The 18,008-nt window shown below is 46.4% G+C and overlaps 1 protein-coding gene across 1 annotated transcript; it reads right to left on the reverse strand.

The window, feature by feature from the left end:
- Positions 1-2,205: 2,205 nt before the first annotated feature.
- CISH (cytokine inducible SH2 containing protein) lies at positions 2,206-9,482 on the reverse strand. The gene is made up of 3 exons (XM_054035443.1): positions 8,615-9,482; positions 3,593-3,819; positions 2,206-3,063 (listed from the first exon to the last, which is right to left on the reverse strand). Exons 1-3 carry the CDS (start codon positions 8,659-8,661, stop codon positions 2,561-2,563), a joined length of 777 nt encoding a protein of 258 aa, XP_053891418.1. The 5' UTR covers positions 8,662-9,482; the 3' UTR covers positions 2,206-2,560.
- Positions 9,483-18,008: the final 8,526 nt, after the last annotated feature.

Below are 18,008 nucleotides of genomic sequence, written 5' to 3' on the forward strand. Positions count from 1 at the left end.
GCATGCCACATTGTTACCCTTGTCTCCCACCCACTCTTCCTACCCAGGAGTTCTTTGGGCAAGAGCTCAGAAACCTGCAGGTTCAATTCCCGCACCAGCCCCACAAAGAAAAAAGGTCGGCTGTTGGGACACAGTTGAATGGGGGTCACCAGGGGATGGTTCAGAAAACGGAGCCACCTACCCACTCCCTACACACTACTATAGTGATTGAGTCTCTCCCAGAGAGCTGCCATATATACAGCTCTGCTTGGCAAGTCATATGGGTGTCCCAAGATCATTATTGTGCGTTTCATATCTGGGGTTTCCTGATCTCCCCTCCCCCTCGCCCCCAGCAGACAGATGAACTTGTCTAAAAGGAAGCCTTGTTCAGTGGTCTTATGGGTTTTTTTAATGTATTTTCTATTTGTTTTTTAATTTTCTATTCTCATTTGATTGCCTTTCCACAGCCCCTGTGTGGGGGCAGGGGTGCAGTAACAGGGAAACCTGACCTCACACACGCACGCTGTCAATCATCAAAGTATGGCAAACAAAGCCAACAATACTACCAGTGTGTAAAAATGTGACAAGAAATGGGCGTTGACTAAATAAACTGGGCCATGTCGCCCCTTAGGCAGGATGCTCCTATCTAGGGGAGAGGAAACTCCACTGGTTTCCTTCAGACTATTATCCCCTGGGGCATTGTCCTGTCTCTTCCTCCCCTTCCAGCTCTCTGAACAAGCTGGGATTTCTCTCCTCAAATACACCCAGCCCTGGGACCTATGAAGGCCAGGGCCTACTGCCTGCTAAAGTCCTGAGGGTTCAGCGGTGATTGAAGATGCTGTGGAGAGGAGAAGCCCCCCTAGACCCATGTGTCCCCTGCCTAGCTGCATCTTCCTCACACACACCCCCACACAGCCCTGTGGACTGGTCTCCATGAGGTTGGGCAAGTGGTGGGAGATAATGATGGTTCAGAGGAGGCAGTCTTCCCCCTTCCATGCTCATTGCTGGGCAGAATCCACCCACTCTATGTCTCCTCCTTCTGCAGGGGATGATGTGGCCCATTGTGACCGATTTGCTGTATGGGGGCAGAGGCAGGGGACTGGGGGGTAACAGCTTCATTTTGGCACCCAAGGGTCAGAACAGACATTGATCAAAGATTCCACAGATAGCGGTCTGGGGGAGAGAGAAGGCAGGGCTGTAGGGTGTGGATACTGGCAAAGGGGAGGAAGCTCAAGTGCTGTTTCTACTATAGGATGCAAAAGCAATACTGGCGTCAATTAGATTAAGTCTTGTTCAAGTGAGAAGATGCTACCAGCAAATTAAACAGGGGATAATATCATACCCAGTTCTGATTGAAGCTGCCTGGTGGTGGTTGGCTAGTTATTTAGTGCTGAATGGGGCAGAGGGGCTGGTTATTTGGCAGCATGGTGATGATGGAGCAGGGACAGGTGTGTTTTTTTTCCTGTGCCGCTGAAAGAATAAATAAATAAATAACCTCAAACCATGTGTCATCAGTGCAGCTCAGCAGAGCCAGCTTTGAGCCAAGGCCAGGATGCCACCAACCTTCTCCTTGCTTCACCAAGGCAAGGGCAGTGTCAAGAGATTAACATTGATGGAAAGAAAAAACAAGCCATGTGGGAGAGATGCCCACGACCCCCCACTGCCTGAAAATAATCAGCCTGGGACTTGGATTGCCAAGGACTTGATTTTAAAGTGTTACTGGGAACTTCCTTTTGAAATGGGAAAGAGTATGGGGGCAGAGAGGGGAACAGAGCGGGGCTTCCTTATCCCAAACTCAACATCCAGAACCTGTGAATTTGCAGAGGAGAGGTGTTTTTGTCCAAAAATTCTTCCAACCTTGGTGACATCCCAGTGAGATATACAGATGCCTGCCATACATACCACTCGGAGGTCACAGCATTTCCAGCCCTTTCTTAGTTTGTGAAGAAAGGAAATAGACCATATGTTTCAGAGATAGGGCCCAGGTGCCAAAGTTTGGATCCAAACTCTCATCTGAATCTCAGTTTCCCCCATGCTGCCAGGGGTGTTTGGATGTTGAATTTAGAGTGGCCTACTACAAAGACAGGGTCAAAGAGGTGACACTCAAATCCAGATCTGAATCCAGATCCAAACTGCCCTGGAGTTTCGGGTTTGGTCTGGGTTGGGATCCTTTATTCCAGCCCAGGTCCATCCCTAATTTCTTGAAAGGAAAAGAAACAAAAACAATGGACTAAAAGGTGCTTTAAAATATCAGGAGAGAGGCTACCAAGGAAATAAATAGTGATGAAAACACTGGTAATACTCCTAACGTCACGGCAGCTCTAAAATTCAAGTAGTGTGCACGTGTCAAGAGCATTTCCTTCAAGCCTCTGCGGCTCGGAAGTCGGATTGTGTCCCACAGTTCACAGGTACAACCAGCCCCTCCCTGGTGTAGACATGGAATTGGGGGAGGGGAGAGGAAAAGTGGATGCAATCACTGCTGATGACCATGTCTTTACTGTACCCCCTTGATGCCATGCTTCAGCGAGACAAAAAGACATCAAGATTCTAGTCTGTTGGTCTGAAGCCAGTTGGCTGCACCTCAGAGCTGGAAGGGATATTGCTTCAAATAGTCCCCCATCCTCCTGGGCAGGGGCAGCTGGTCCACCTCCTCTGTTGACTTGTTGATCTGTAGCCGGCACAGGTGCTGTAGGCTGGGGACGCTGTCCTTGCGGCTGAGTGGCCGTATCAGCTTCAAGTGCACTGCTGCAGCCACCATCTCCTTTTGCATGGAGGACAGGGGCGAGGGCGGTGTGTAAGGGGCCTCATTCTTGTTCTCCACTGTGCAGGACATGACGTAGTGCTGGATAAGGCTGACCACATCTGGGAAGGCCAGGATGCGGGGTTTGGACAGGCAGTTTGAGTCGAGCCGGAACTTGCTGTCGGCATATTCAATGCGCACATTGGTGGGACCCCGGTTGGTCTTGACGGAGAGTGTGAACAGGTAGCTGGGGTGGGTACTGTCCCGTACCAGGAAGGTACCCTCAGGCATCTTCTGAAGATGCTGCTTGGCCTCACTAGCTGTGATAGACCCCCAATACCAGCCTGGAAAGTAATCCCAAAAAGAGAGTTCATTTAGAAAGAAAGAATCATCACAAGACTGAAAACACAGGCTGCTCATATCAGGGAGGCAGGAGCAGGCTTCATGGGAAATACAGTAGAGACAGCATAGCCAAGCCCTGCAGGGTTTCCAGCCTACGTTTTTCATCAGTGTGCTTAGGCTGGGGGAGGGGAGGCCACTGCTGCAGTGTGTGGAGCTTACAGAGACAGAGGAGCCAGTTCCCCTTTCTGTCAATTGAGCTATTAAAGGCAAAGCTCCTGTGTATGCTAGTAGTAGGCTACTTTGTGATATAAACACTGGCTGTGTGGTGGCTGAGACCAGGACCACTCCTTGCACTGATAAGTTTCTGCTGTAACAGCTTCTGGGGCAAGACACTTACAGCAGACCAACCTTTAGTGCCCAGCGACCTCCCTAGGAGAGGAGATTCTTCTTGGAGGTGGTTCACAGAGAGTTCTTCCCCACATCCTGTGGCCACCTCACCCAGTGACCTCATGCTAGTGGGTAGAGCCTTACCAGATTCTCGCAGATAGGAGAAGGTTTTTGCAATGCATAGCAGGTCTTCTTCAGGATCTCGCATCCGAGGCAGGTTATTCTCAGGAGCAGGTGCCATGAAGGCAGGAGCAGATTCTCCCTGGAAGACCGTAACGGAGCGAGGTTGCATGATCTGCTCGGACAAATCCACTGCAATGCCTCTGAGCGACTGTCTCCTGAACTTCTCCTCTGCCAGCAAAGGATGGGGTCTGAAATGAAGGATGTATTGTATGATTTTTAGCTTGCCTTGCCTAGGGTTGCATTATCAGCTCAGCGTCTGCTCTGCTGTGCTACAGCACGTGTTCTGTAAACAGATCCTCACTATGGTTATGTTTCCAACAGAAGTAGAAAAGGAAGAAACAAACATCACAGAGCTAAATATAAACCCCTCGATGCAGGGAGGGATGGGTGGCTTTTTCCACCTTGGAAGGGACACTAGTTCAAACACCTTGTAACTCCACCAAGAGTCTGACATTCCTCTAATCCATTGGTTCTCAATCCAGGGTATGCATACCTCTGAGGGATACGCAGAGTTTTCCAGGGGGTACATCAACTCATCTAGATATTTGCCGAGTTTTACACCAGGCTACATAAAAAGCACTAGCGAAGTCAGTACAAACTACAATTTCATACAGACAAGGGCTTGTTTATACTGCTCTATATACTATACACTGTAATGTAAGTGCAATATTTATATTCCAGTTGATTTATTTTATAATTATATGGTAAAAATGAGAAAGTCAGCAATTTTTCAGTAGTAATGTGCTGTGACACTTTGGCATTTTTATGTCTGATTTTGTAAGCAAGTAGTTTTTAAGTGAGGTGAAACTTCAGGGTATGCAAGACAAATCAGACTCCTTCAAGGAAGGGGTACAGTAGTCTGGAAAGGTTGAGAGCCACTGCTCTAATATATAGGATACTGCATTTCTAATAAGGCTGTGGGGAGGAGATAAAGATAGGATTCCTGATGACATGCAGTGGGCCTGATTCTGTTTCACTGGTGTAAACTTCAGTGGAGTTACTCCAGATTTATGAAAGTGTGTCTGAGAGGAGAATCAGACCCCCCAAGTTATCCTCCTGTCACTACAGGTTGGCCTGATCTTGTCATGTCTGTTAGAAGCTAAGTGTGTGCTGATCTTGAAATGCCATCACAGCATGGTCTGACTGGGCCTGGCTCAGGCCTTTCGTCTTCTGACACTCTTCACCTTCACTCAACCCTGTGCTGCAGCACATCTCAAATGTTTATTCCTATTGCACCTGGCACCAAGGTGATCTCTCTAGGGTCAAAAAATATAAGGTAAATGTGTTCCCAGGGAAATGCAATACAATCCCCAACTTGAGACCTAGGGACAGCCTGAAGCTAATGCAGATTAAAAAGGCAGCTGCAGCATTCTCCCACGTCACAGGAAAAAGAGGGGGAGAGAAGACGGATGTCCCTGGCGTTTCTCCTCCAATCTTATCAACTTTGTCCTTTGTATAGACAGTGACATTTAATGGGCACACAAATGTGGATGAGGCAAGGATAAGGTTACAGACTGATCTTCCCCACCCTACCCTGGCTTGGCCCACTCCTCTCTCCAGCCCTCTCGCCCTGCTGTGTCCCAATTGTGGGACAAAGACATCAAAAGGAGAGACATATGAAGAACAATAGCACAGAGGAGATTGAAGGGGAGTTTTTCCTTTAAGAGAAAGAGCAAGCTGCAGTCAGAGTTCCATGGTTCTGCATTTATGGGGCCATAGGTAAATCTGGCTCTAAAGTGAGGGACACTCAGTATTCTCAAACAATGAAGGGCAGTCAAGGAGGACACACTGATCCCACAAAATCAAATGCTCCACAGACTTTCAGAAGAGACTGTTGTGAGTTAAAACATCAGCCAAATACATCCCTGGTCTTCTTCAGCCAATCCCTACTTTAGGAAAAGCAAGATATGATATGCAGGGACTTTGAATCCTGCCTATTAATTTCTATCCTAGAAGACTTCACCTGCTAAATCTTTGTTCTAGCCCCTAGTTTTCACCAGTATTCTCTGATATCTAGTATACAAAGCGTTTCTCTGTGGCTCTTCTTTGCAGGCAACGGTTCTGGATAAGATTCCCTTCCATGGTAGCACTGTCGTGAAGGAAGCCCAGACACTTTCTCCAAGGAAAGTCTGACCTGGGTTATATTCAGTAGCTTTTGGGCACTGCCTGTGCTTTTTCAAAAAGAGATAGTACGGGCCTGATCCTCCACTGCCTTGCACCTTGTGTAATCACTGTGCAAAGTGGGTGTCAAATGCTGCCCTCAGTGGAGGATTCAGTTTTGGTAGCTTTCAACACCAGCAGTTTGCATTGCACAGATATAAATGACTGCCAAAGGTGAAAGGTAGGGGAGAAGGAGTCCCACGGTGCAAAGGTCTCATTCCCAGCTTGAGAAAAATAATGCTGCAGCTTGGATTCCAAAATTGAGCTTGCTGCTTCTTGGCAATGTTTCTGCTACGCCCTCAGGCAAAGTCTTGTTTAAAGAAATGTTTTCTTGTTGCTAGCATGAGAACCATTTTGCTTTTTAGACACCTGATTTGGGAAGGGGATTAAGATTTGTCTGGGGGAGATGGAGAGACCAGGAAGCGGTTTTGAATGGAATCTTTAGACAATCACTAGGTACCTTAACTGATAATTTATTAGAAAGTTCTGCTCCTGCTTTCACTATGCTGCGTCTGTAACTTCCATTGTCTTATGGAATGCGGTCTCGGAACCTCCAGGACTCATCTTGAAGCCACCCTGGTGAGGCCATTCCCCTTTCACTAAAGGAAGCTGTGAATCAATTCACATTTCACTTCAGAGATGTAGAAAGGGCTCAAGTCTTTAAACTCTATGTACAATCATAGGTGCTGGAACTAGGAGTGCAGGGGGTGCTGTCGCACCCTCTGGCTTGAAGTGGTTTCCATTATATACAGGATTTACAGTTCGGTTCAATGGCTCTCAGGACAGGACCTCCACTATAAAACTTGTTCCAGCACCACTGTGTACAATCCCCTCTCCGTAGTCACAAGAGCTCTTGTGAAGTGGGGCCAGTGTGGATAGGAGAAAGATGAGTTCACCTACAGTGGTCATCCCCTGGCTCCCATATACTCCCTGACTATCCTGCCACCTAAAACCTGTGGAGCCCAACCCCCGTGCATTTCCAGTGGGGGTTCTTCCACAATATCCAGGGAAAGGTCACAGGGGATGCTGCATAGATTTTGCTCCCCTTTCATACATATAAACAAGCCTGGGGTGACACAGCCTCTAATGAATACAGTGCAGTGAAAGAAAGTTTTAAAATCTGTGTGTGGCAGGAACGTGGACCCATTAATGGAGTCTAATTAATGATGATTCAAAAGTGCCTGAGCTACTAAACAAGACAAATATAGAAAAGAGGTCAAGGATCAGGAATGAACAGAATACGTGTGACTATAGCTGCTATTATGAACCAGATAAAGAACTATGTGGAAGAAAGTGTATTTATAAAAATCAGCAGGTCCAGTTGATGTGCATCTTTTTGTACTAAAAGAAGCAGCAAGCAAACTTTTTCTGACCCCTCGAGAAAAGCCCTGGAAAACTGAGAAGATACAAGAGCGCAGTCACAGGCAGTGCCAAGTAGAGTGATCTTTGCCATTTCCTCTGTGATAAGTCAAACTTCATAATGACACACATAGTGAAACAGTACAGGAAGAAGGGTCCAGTCCTACACTCCTTATATTGGCAAACTCCCATCAGCTCCCACAGGACTTTTGCCTGAGTAAGAAGGGCAGGATTGGGTCCAAAATGCATACAATCTTAGAGGACAATGGAACAAGCAGCTTTATAAAGACAAACAGTGGACAAATTCCCCCGTTTGAATGAAGAACAGGTTATTAATGGATGATAGGTAGGCTGTAGATATGATATATTTGCACTTCAGTAAAGCATATGATAGTGTCCTGCAAAGCCTAAACTGAAAAATTAATTCCAAGCAGCTTGGCTATGAGCACTATCATGTGGGCTGAAAACATGGGTGAAACCAAGCAAAGAAGACATAGGTTGAGCAGCAGGAAAATATTTGTAATAGTGAGTTCTATGAGATGTTGGGGACTCTCAGGGGAACTGGTGGAAATCCCCACACTTGAGTCACTTAAAAGTAGACAGAGCAGAAGTATAACACTGTGAGGAAAATCTTCTAGTGGCAGACAGGATGGTTAAAATGACATCATGGCCAGACATTAATGAAGGTGCGAGCTTGCAAATATTTCCAAGAGCACAAATGCCTGATATATTCATGCAGATAAGGTACCGTATATATGTAGAAGACCTATGTAGTGCCTAACTGACCATGTGAGCATGCAAATGCCAATATGCACGCACTAATTATGATACAATTAGGCATGCAGAAGAATTTATTTGCACCTTATTGGATATCTGGGGCACTAGGGCTTTTCCCCATCTTTAATTTTTATAATGCACTGTGAGTATACACATGCATGTGTACACACATACACACATAATCTTGTACAGAAAAACTATGCAAGAAGAAATATACATTAATTCTATACATTCATTTGGAATTAGACATAGACAGTTTTAAAAAAAATTCCTGAAAGCTTTTCCCTGTAAGTAGTTTGTTTCTATGGAGAAATCGGATAGCTCCTAATATTCTGTGCTTCTGTCCTCTGTAGTTTTACATATGATATATTGTATAGCATAGACAGAATTTTCCTCTAACTAATTTGACCTGTAAGAACCTTGAGTGCCATGTGATTTCTCAGCTATAGAGAGAGCATGGATATCAGGGTGTCTGTTCATGCCCTTCTTGGACAAAGGATATAAAAACCCCAGAAACACAAGACACTCACATGTACTGAGGGCCAGATACTCAGCTGGTGTAAATCAGCATAGCCCCATTAACCTGAATAGACCTACACCAGTTTATACCAGCTGAGGATCTGCCCCAGAGTCTGTGATTGACAATTCTCAAATCGTGTTTAAAATGAAGGCTGCAAGGAATCTTACCCCTGAACACAGATGATCATGTCACTCCAGGACCAAGAAAAACGCATTAAGTCTTCAATGGGATGGGAAAATGGTCTTCCCCCTTTTCTTGCCGCCTTCTTTGTTCCCCAGAGGAGTTAGGACAAATCTTTAGTTAGGAATTCACAGGAAGAAAAAGACTGGACTGCTCCCAACAAACCTCTTCCACGGCACTGTGGAGTTCACACACCGGGAGAAGCCAAGCAGAAAGCAAATCAGGCTGCCCAGAGAAAGACTTTACAGATTTTTCAGCAACTTTAGCTAGGAAAATGTGCGCAGTCTTGGTGCTTTTGAAGATAAGAAAATATATTCTTGCTCTGATTAAAAAAATAAAATAAAATAAAAATGACCAGAGAAAAGGAAAAAGGATTTTAAAAGAAGGAATGAAATCTCCTTCAGAACGACCTTTCAAGTCAGGATTTAAAGCACCTCCGAAATAACAATAAATAGGTATCAATAAATAATCTCTCCCTGAATGTAGAGCTGGGAGAACGGCAACCTACTTGGACGCTGGCTCCAGGAGTAATGAAGCTCTGGGAAAAAACACAACTAAGTAATCTTTTGTTTGTCCCTTTTAATCTGTTCCAGGAAGTGACGGATTCCTGGAATTGTATTGTATTCACATCACTGTTCTGACATTAAAAAACAAAAAGTATAAATAGATGTGTCCATAATGGACATCTTGATGTCAGCACTGCACTCCAGAGAATTTGGGGGCGGGGGGGGAAGACCCTCCAAAATATACCAAAATCCCCAAGGAAAAAGGCAGGGTCAGGTCAGATTGGTCATCTCCTTCCAGGGACCCAGCTAAAAAGTTGTAAGTTGTTTTCTGTTTTATAAAGCATTTGGCTGCTGTCTCTCTGTGTGTTCAAAGAAATACCTTTGATAGATTTCCAAGAACTTTCCAGGAAAGCTGGGCTGAACCACAGAGCTCTGCCAATCAGAGCAAACCGAGGCTGGGCTGGACCTCAGAGGTCTGCCAATCAGAGGCGAATGAGGCTGGGCTGACGCTGCAAGCTGCAATGAGCCCAGCCCCCACAGCCACAGAGAAACACACGCACACGTCAGAAAATAGGGAGGGAAATGCAGGCAGCAGTTGTAATCGCCAGGGGCCCTTTAACCATGTGACTAGGAAAGAGCGAGATTAGAAACCTCGCTGACCATTCCCAGATGGCTATGTGAAACCAGAGAGCAGCTGTAATGCACCCCTGCTCCAAATATCAGCAAGTGGCCTCCTTGTTAGGCTTTGTACCACAAGGCTGGGATAAAGGAAATTCCCCTCCTCTAGCTTTAACTTGCAGCATCAAACTTGCCAATTCCCCCTGCTTTCTCATAAAAATAAACAATCTTTCCCTTTCCTCACCAACCCGGCAGTGTCTGGCCAGACAGGCTGAGATTTCAACACTGAGAATCAGGTTTTCCAAGTGGATTTGGTGAATGTGAAAGGTGCTGAGTTGAGAGCCCCAGAGATAATTCCTCTTTAATTCACAGAACAAGGACTGCAGGGGCAACAGCTGAGCAAACGCCTTCCAAGGAACATGGAAGGTAGGACTGGAAGGGACTTCCCGAGTCATTGAGTCCAGTTCCTATTATTGCAGGCAAGCCCATCCTATAATCCCATTCATAAATTTATCAAGTTCCCTCTTCAAACTAGTTAGGTTGTTTGCCCCCATTCCTCCTACTGGGATGCTGTTCCAGAGCCTCACTCCTCTGATGGTTAGAAACCTTTTTCTATTTTCCCACTTAGATTTATTAATGGGTAAATGAATAAATTCCATACCACCCAGGCCAATGCATCTCAGTCACTGACCTGTAAGGACCACCTTAAGGGATAAGACAGTGAGCAGGCTGAGCTCTAGAGCAGTGGTCCCCAAACTTTTTACCTCACGCTCCCCTTTACTCCTGTCTGCGCCCCTCCCCCAGAGCCAGGACCAGGGCTGGCTCCAGGCACCAGCGTAGCAAGCAGGTGCCTGGGTCGGCCAATGAAGAAGGGGGCGGCACGTCCAGCAGCGATTCGGCGGCGGGGCCGTCGCTCCCTCTTGGAGCGAAGGACCTGCCACCGAATTGCAGCTGATTGCAGCTTGTGTGTGTGTGTGTGTGTGTGTGTGCGCGCGCGTGCATGGGGCGGCAAAAACGCTAGAGCCGGGCCTGGCCAGGGCTGGGAGCGGGGCCACAGCTCTTGGAGGTGGGGAGGAAGCAGACAGGAGTAAGAGGGCCATGGCTGGGGCCACAGCTGAGGGTGAAGGAGGGTGAGTAGCCTCAGGCATGGACCAGGGCCAGGGCTAGAAGTGGAGCTAGGTGGTGCACCCCCCCCCCCGGTGAGGGCTGGCTTGGCCCCAGCCACACCCTCCCCCCCCCACAAATGTTCCTCCGTGCCCCCCAGAGGACCTCTGCTCTAGAGAAATGGAATCCTTGGAACCTCCACTGGGTAGGGTTACCATATTTTGAGCCTCCAAAAGGAGGACAGTCCATGGGGCCCCGCCCCGCCCCCACCCCGCCCCCTCCCCTGCTTCCCGCGAACATTTGATTCGTGGGAAGCCTGAAGCAGGTAAGGGGGCTGTGGGGGGAGGAGGCGCGGCCCAGTCTGGCCTCCCCCGGCGTCTCCAGCCTGGGTCGGCTTGGGCCCTGGGGTGCCGGGCCCGGGCCCGGCCCCCGGCCGAGCACCCCCGGCCCGCTCAGCACCCCCCGGCCCCTGGCCCGCCCAGCACTGCCGGTCCCCGGCCCAGCCTCCGGGCCCCCGGCCAAGCACCCCCGGCCGCTCAGCATCCCCCGGCCCCGCCGGCCCCACTGGCCCCCGGCCCCGCCGGCCCCCATCGCTCGGCCCCGGCCCCGCCGGCCCCGCCGGCCCCCGGCGCTCAGCACCGCTGGCCCCCGGCCCTGGGCACTCCCTGCCCCCAGCCCCCGGCACCGCCGGCCCCCGGCGCTCGGCACTGCCGGCCCCCGGCGCTCGGCACCGCTGGCCCCCGGCACTGCCGGCCCCCAGCGCTCGGCACCGCCGGCCCCCGGCCCAGCCCCCGGCCCAGCACCGCCAACCCCGCATGTCCCGATTTTCCCGGACATGTCCGGCTTTTTGGGATTTCCCCCCGGACGGGGATTTGGAGCCCAAAAAGCCGGACATGTCCGGGAAAATCCGGACGTATGGTAACCCTACCACTGGGACTGTCTACAAGAGTGCCAGTGAGGAATCTCATACTCAGAAAGACAGCTGAACACTAAACACTGGGCTATGTAGGGTGGCCAAGTGCCCTCGTAACCTGGGAATCTCTTAGTCTTTGAAGGCCATCCTAGCCTCTGGATAAGGTTTATAAAACCAGTGATTCCCCCTACCTTCAGAGTCACTTTTACATAGACATGTGGCCTCGGGGTGTGGGGTGGGGCGGGGGTGTGGAGGAGAGAACAGAGCAGGACCCCTACAAGCTGCCAAAAAATTCCATGTGTATCTTCCTGACTTTCCAGGTAGTAGTCTCTGGCAATGGCTAATTAACCTTTACGTTCACAGTGCATCTTCCTCTTCAGTTATGAAGGGGAGTTCACTGAGGTAATAGAGTTATTATATCTTAGGCAGGAGCACAGCAGCTCAGTAGGGACATGGAAAAGGCATCTTCACAGATTTCTTAGATTTGTAATCAGGCTCTATCTAGTGGTCATTTTCTGAAAAACACTTCTCTCTTCGAGGAGCAGGAGTACATAACTAAGTACTGAGTGGCAAAAGCCAAAAATCAACAAATGCACTCAATTCGATAACTCAGTGAGTGGTGGTATGTGGTGTGCACATCAGTAAAGAAGTGTACTGGTGTGTATATATAACTCAGCTTGGTAATCCCCTGAGAGGTGGTGGGTGAATGTGTTCCAGTGAATGTCCTGTTTCTAAGTACTGGATCTATTACTAAAACCTGTCACCGAAATATGGAAAGAGAACAGCTACATTTTAGTCAGATCTACACACACTCTTCTTCTGTCTGTGTTTAACTTACAGATGGTGGGGCAGAGCCTCAAAGTTCCATTGACTTCAATAGCTCTACATCATGGTACATCAGCTGAGAATCTTGCCTATCATTCCCACTCCTGACATCCCTGATGCTTGCACCAATGCACAAAAAAGATAATAAACAAAACAGAGCATCTGATTCACCATTGTCCTTCACCTTGTGTAGTCATCTACCCTGTGCAAACCCACTGCCATTCCGAGTAGGTAGCATTCTATATCCTCTTTGCGTTCCCTGTGTAAATGTCTGCAGAAGGTACAAGTCAATGGAGAAGAAGGACTTTGAATTGAGACTTAAAAGACACAGCATTACTTACTGCTGACCAAATGGAAGAGAATTTGTTTAAGAGAGAATTTCAAAGGATTTCAAAGCTCTGGGAGGATTTACAGTAATGATAATGGGAAGTACAAAATATAGAAGTGAATAAGATGACAGCGTCCCTTACAAAATTCCACCAATGCACTATCACCATCTACTGGTAAATGCCTGTATATACAAAAAGATAAATGGGCTTGACGCTCCTTTTCACTGACACTTTCACTAGTCGTGCAAATGGCCCTTAAAGTGGGTTTAAATATAATTGTTGCCCACTTTAAAGTCCCTTCACACTGCCAGAGGGGTGTAAATTGGCCTTATTGTAAATGAGAATCAGGCCCAGAAATATTTCATGTGCTAGATTTACCCCAAAATGTAAAATGTTATACCCACAAAGGACAGGAAATTCGTAGGTCAGGTTTTCACAACAGCCTTAAGTCTAACCCAACTGCTCAAGTCTGCTATCATTTCATCCCTAATCCTTATAGGATCCCTCGACAAGGGGGCAGAGCTAACTGAGGGAGAACTCAAGTTTAACAAGCCACCTCCTAAGCCATCAGAGGACCTAGCGAACAGGAGCAGGAAAGAGCAGAGTTTTGCGAGGGAGCATGAGAGCCAGACACGTCCAACAAACACACTCTAAATTTAGGCCAATAATCCCCCCCAAAACAAAGAACAAACAAAAAAACCCCACAATAGTAAAAATAATGCAGGCAGAAATCCAACAGCAGATGGGGGCTATCCAGTTCATTGCACCGAATGCAGCATGTACAATTTCCTGCCTTGTGAGCAGGTGGCATATGTGAACATTTGATGCGATCAACTCATGGCCCTCAGAGACTGAGTACTGGCTCTTGAGACCAGAGTGGTTGAACTGGAGGAGCTAAGGGAGACAGAGATGCACGTAGATGAGACTTTCAGGGACACAGTAGAGTGGTCCGACCCCCAGTCTGACAGCCTCTCTGCTGTTGAGGACAATGGAAGTCTCAGGGAAGGAGAACATCAAGCTGGCACGGAGGGAAATGATCCCAGATGATGTCATTGTATCCTCTTGCACTGAGGATTCTCCTCCTGGGGGAGGGAACCCCAGTTATTAGGAAGAGACAGGTAGTAGTAACGGGGAATTCGATTATTAGAAATATAGATAGCTGGGTTTATGATGACCAGGAGACCCACATGGTGAATTTCCTGCCAGGTGTGAAGGTTGTAGATCTCTCAAGGCACCTGGACAGACTTATGTGTAGTGCTGATGGGGAGGAGCTGGCGGTTGTGGTACATGTAGGGAAAGTTAGGAGAGAGGTTGTGGAGGCCAAATTTAGGCTGCTAGGTAAGAGATTAAAGTCCAGGACCTCCATGGTAGCATTCTCTGAAATGCTTCCAGTCCCATGCGCAGAGCCAGTTAAACAGGCAGAACAGCAGGGTCTCAATGTGTGGATGAGACGGGGTGCTGAGAGGAATGATGTAAGTTTATTAGGAACCTTTTGGGAAAGGAGGAGCCTGTACAGGAAAGAGGCTCCACCTAAAACAAAACAAAACTAGATGGCTGGCATGTAAATTTGAGACGGTCATAGAGGAGTTTTTAAACTAAGGGGTGGAGGGAAAGCCAACTGGTGTGGAGGAGCCCATGGTTCAGACAGACATATCCCTTAGGCGAGGAATTATTAAAGGGGATTCTCTGTATCCTAGTAAAGAGGAGAGAATGGAAGTCGATAAAGTACAGTAGGAACTGAAGAGAAACAGTCAAATGAAAAAGAGTCCAATTCAGTTGCATCACATGAAGGCAGACAACTAAGCACTTGTGTTCAAATGCTAGAAATATAAATACTAAGATGGAGGAACTTGAGTGCCTGGTATAAAATGAGGATATGGATGTAATAGGTATCAAAGAAACTTGGTGGAATGATGATAATCAATGGGACACAGAAATACCAGCGTACAAAATATGTAAGAATGACAGCGTAGGTCACGCTGGTGGGAAATGTAACACTATACACCTCTATCCCGATAGAACGCTGTCCTCGGGAGCCAAAAAATCTTACCGTGTTATAGGTGAAACTGCGTTATATCGAACTTGCTTTGATCTGCCGGAGTGCACAGCCCTGCCCCCCGGAGCGCTGCTTTACTGTGTTATATCTGAATCATGTTATATTGGGTCGCGTTATATCGGGTTAGAGGTGTACGTGAAAGAAAGCAGAGAGTCAAATATAGTAAAAATCCTAAATGACTCAAACTGTACGATACAAACTGTATAGATAGAAATTCCATGATTGAATATTAAGACTATAGCAGTAGGAATATACTACTGACCACCTGCCCAGGATGATGACAGTGATTGTGAAATGCTCAGGGAAATTAGAGAGGCTACAAAAACTGAAAACTCCGTAATAACAGGGGATTTCAACTATTGCCATATCTGTTGCAGAGATAACATTTCTAGACACCATTAATGACTGCTTCTTGGAGCAGCTTGTCCTGGAACCCACAAGAGGAGAGACAATTCTTGATTTACTCCCAAGTGAAGGGCAGGATCTGATCCACATTGTGTATATAGTGGAACCACTCAGTTATAGCCACTATATTGTAATTAAATTTAACATCCTTATGGGGGGCGGAAAATACCAAAGAAACTCACCAAGCATTTCACTTCAAAAAGTGGAACTACACAAAAATGAGGAAGCAAGTTAAACAGAAATTAGAAGGAACAGTCACAAGGGTGAAATGTTTGAAAACTGCATGGAAACTATTTAGGACTCAAACTAAATATTTACCCCAAATTAAAAAAACACTGTAAGAGGATCAAAAAAATGCCACTATGACTAAATCACAGAGTACAAGAGGTGGTTAGAGGCAAAAAGTCATCCTTTAAAAATTGGAAGGCAAAGCCAACCGAGGAAAATAGAATAAACTCTGGCAAGTCCAGTGTAAAGTATAATTAGGCAGGCCAAAAAAGAATGTGAAGATCAAGTAGCAAAAGATACAAAAAGTAACAGCAATTTTTTTTTAAGTATATCAAGAGCAGGAAGCCAGCCAGCCAGTCAGTGGAGCCACTAGCCGATTAAGAGCTAAATGAATTCTTTGCATCAGTCTTCACTGCAGAGTATCTGAGGGAGATTCCCAAACTTGAGCCATTCTTTTTAGGTGACACATCTGAGGAACTGGCCCAGATTGAGGTGGTTTTGGAACAAATTGATAAATTAAACAATAATAAGTCACCAGGGCCAGATGGTATTCACCCAAGAGTTCTGAAGGAATTCAAAAATGAAATAGCAGAACTACTAATTGTGGTGTGTAACCAATCACTTAAATCAGCCCCTCTATCTGATGACTGGAGGGTAGCTAATGTAACAGCTAATTTTAAAAAAGGCTCCAGAGGCAATCCTGGCAGTTATAGGCTGGTAAGACTAATTTCAGTACATAAGAACGTAAGAATGGCCGTACTGGGTCAGACCAAAGGTCCATCCAGCCCAGTATCCTGTCTACCGACAGTGGCCAATGCCAGGTACCCCAGAGGGAGTGAACCTAACTGGTAATGATCAAGTCATCTCTCTCCTGCCGTCCAACACCACCCTCTGACAGACAGAGGCTAGGGACACCATTCTTTACCCATCCTGGTAATAGCCATTAATGGCTTAACCTCCATGAATTTATCCAGTTCTCTTTTAATTCCGGTTATAGTCCTAGCCTTCACAACCTCCTCAGGCAAGGAGTTCCACAAGTTGACTGTGCGCTGTGTGAAGAAGAACTTCCTTTTATTTTATTTGTTTTAAACCTGCTGCCCATTCATTTCATTTGGTGGCCCCTAGTTCTTATATTATGGGAACAAGTAAATAACTTTTCCTTACTCACTTTCTCCACATAACTCATGATTTTATATACCTCTATTATATCCCTCCTTAGTCTCCTCTTTTCCAAGCGGAAAAGTCCTAGCCTCTTTAATCTCTCCTCATATGGGACCCGTTCCAAACCCCTAATCATTTTAGTTGCCCTTCTCTGAACCTTTTCTAATGCCAGTATATCTTTTTTGAGATGAGGAGACCACATCTGTATGCAGTATTCAAGATGTGGGCGTACCATGGATTTATATAAGGGCAATAAGATATTCTTGGTCTTATTCTCTATCCCCTTTTTAATGATTTCTAACATCCTGTTTGCTTTTTTGACTGCCGCTGCACACAGCATGGATGTCTTCAGAGAACTATCCACGATGACTCCAAGATCTTTTTCCTGATTAGTTGTAGCTAAATTAGCCCCCATCATATTGTATGTATAGTTGGGGTTATTTTTTCCAATGTGCATTACTTTACATTTATCCACATTAAATTTCATTTGCCATTTTGTTGCCCAATCACTTAGTTTTGTGAGATCTTTTTGAAGTTTTTCACAGTCTGCTTTGGTCTTAACTATCTTGAGCAGTTTAGTATCATCTGCAAACTTTGCCACCTCACTTTTTACCCCTTTCTCCAGATCATTGGTTGAAATTATAGGAAAGAACACAATTATCAGACACATAGATTAACACAATATGTTGGGGAAGAGTCAATCCAGCTTTTATAAAGGGAAATCATACCTCACCAATCTATTAGAATTCTTTGAGGGTGTCAACAAACATGTGGACAAAGGTGATCCAGTGGATATAGTAGAAAGTGACAAAGAGTCCTGTGGCACCTTATAGACTAACAGATGTATTGCATCTGACAAAGTGAGTATTCATCCACGAAAACTTATACTCCAATACGTCTGTTAGTTTATAAGGTGCCACAGGACTCTTTGTCGCTTTCTACAGATACAGACTAACACGGCTACCTCTCTGATAGTGGATATAGTGTACTTGGACTTTCAGAAAGCCTTTGACAAGGTCCCTCACCAAAGGCTCTTAAGCAGAGTAAGGAGTCATGGGCTAAGAGGGAACATCTTCTCATGGACCAGTAACTCGTTAAAAGATAGGAAACAAAGGGTCGGAATAAATGGTCAGTTTTCAAGTTGCAGAGAGGTATATAGTGGGGTCCTTATTGAGACCTGTGCTGTTCCATCTATTCATAAATGATCTGGAAAAGGGTGTGAACAGTGAGGGGACA

Source organism: Malaclemys terrapin, chromosome 7 (assembly GCF_027887155.1).
Source record: "Malaclemys terrapin pileata isolate rMalTer1 chromosome 7, rMalTer1.hap1, whole genome shotgun sequence".
Lineage (NCBI taxonomy): Eukaryota > Metazoa > Chordata > Testudines > Emydidae > Malaclemys > Malaclemys terrapin.

What these genes read in the sequence shown, in the direction of transcription:
- CISH (XM_054035443.1), bottom strand. Translation starts at nt 8,661, where the DNA reads ATGCGTTTTTCTTGGTCCTGGAGTGACATGATCATCTGTGTTCAGGG. An exon ending in ATGATCATCTGTGTTCAGGG is followed by an intron (nt 3,820 to 8,614) that starts GTAAGATTCCTT and finishes CCTTCATTTCAG; the next exon opens with ACCCCATCCTTTGCTGGCAG. An exon ending in CTCCTATCTGCGAGAATCTG is followed by an intron (nt 3,064 to 3,592) that starts GTAAGGCTCTAC and finishes ATTACTTTCCAG; the next exon opens with GCTGGTATTGGGGGTCTATC.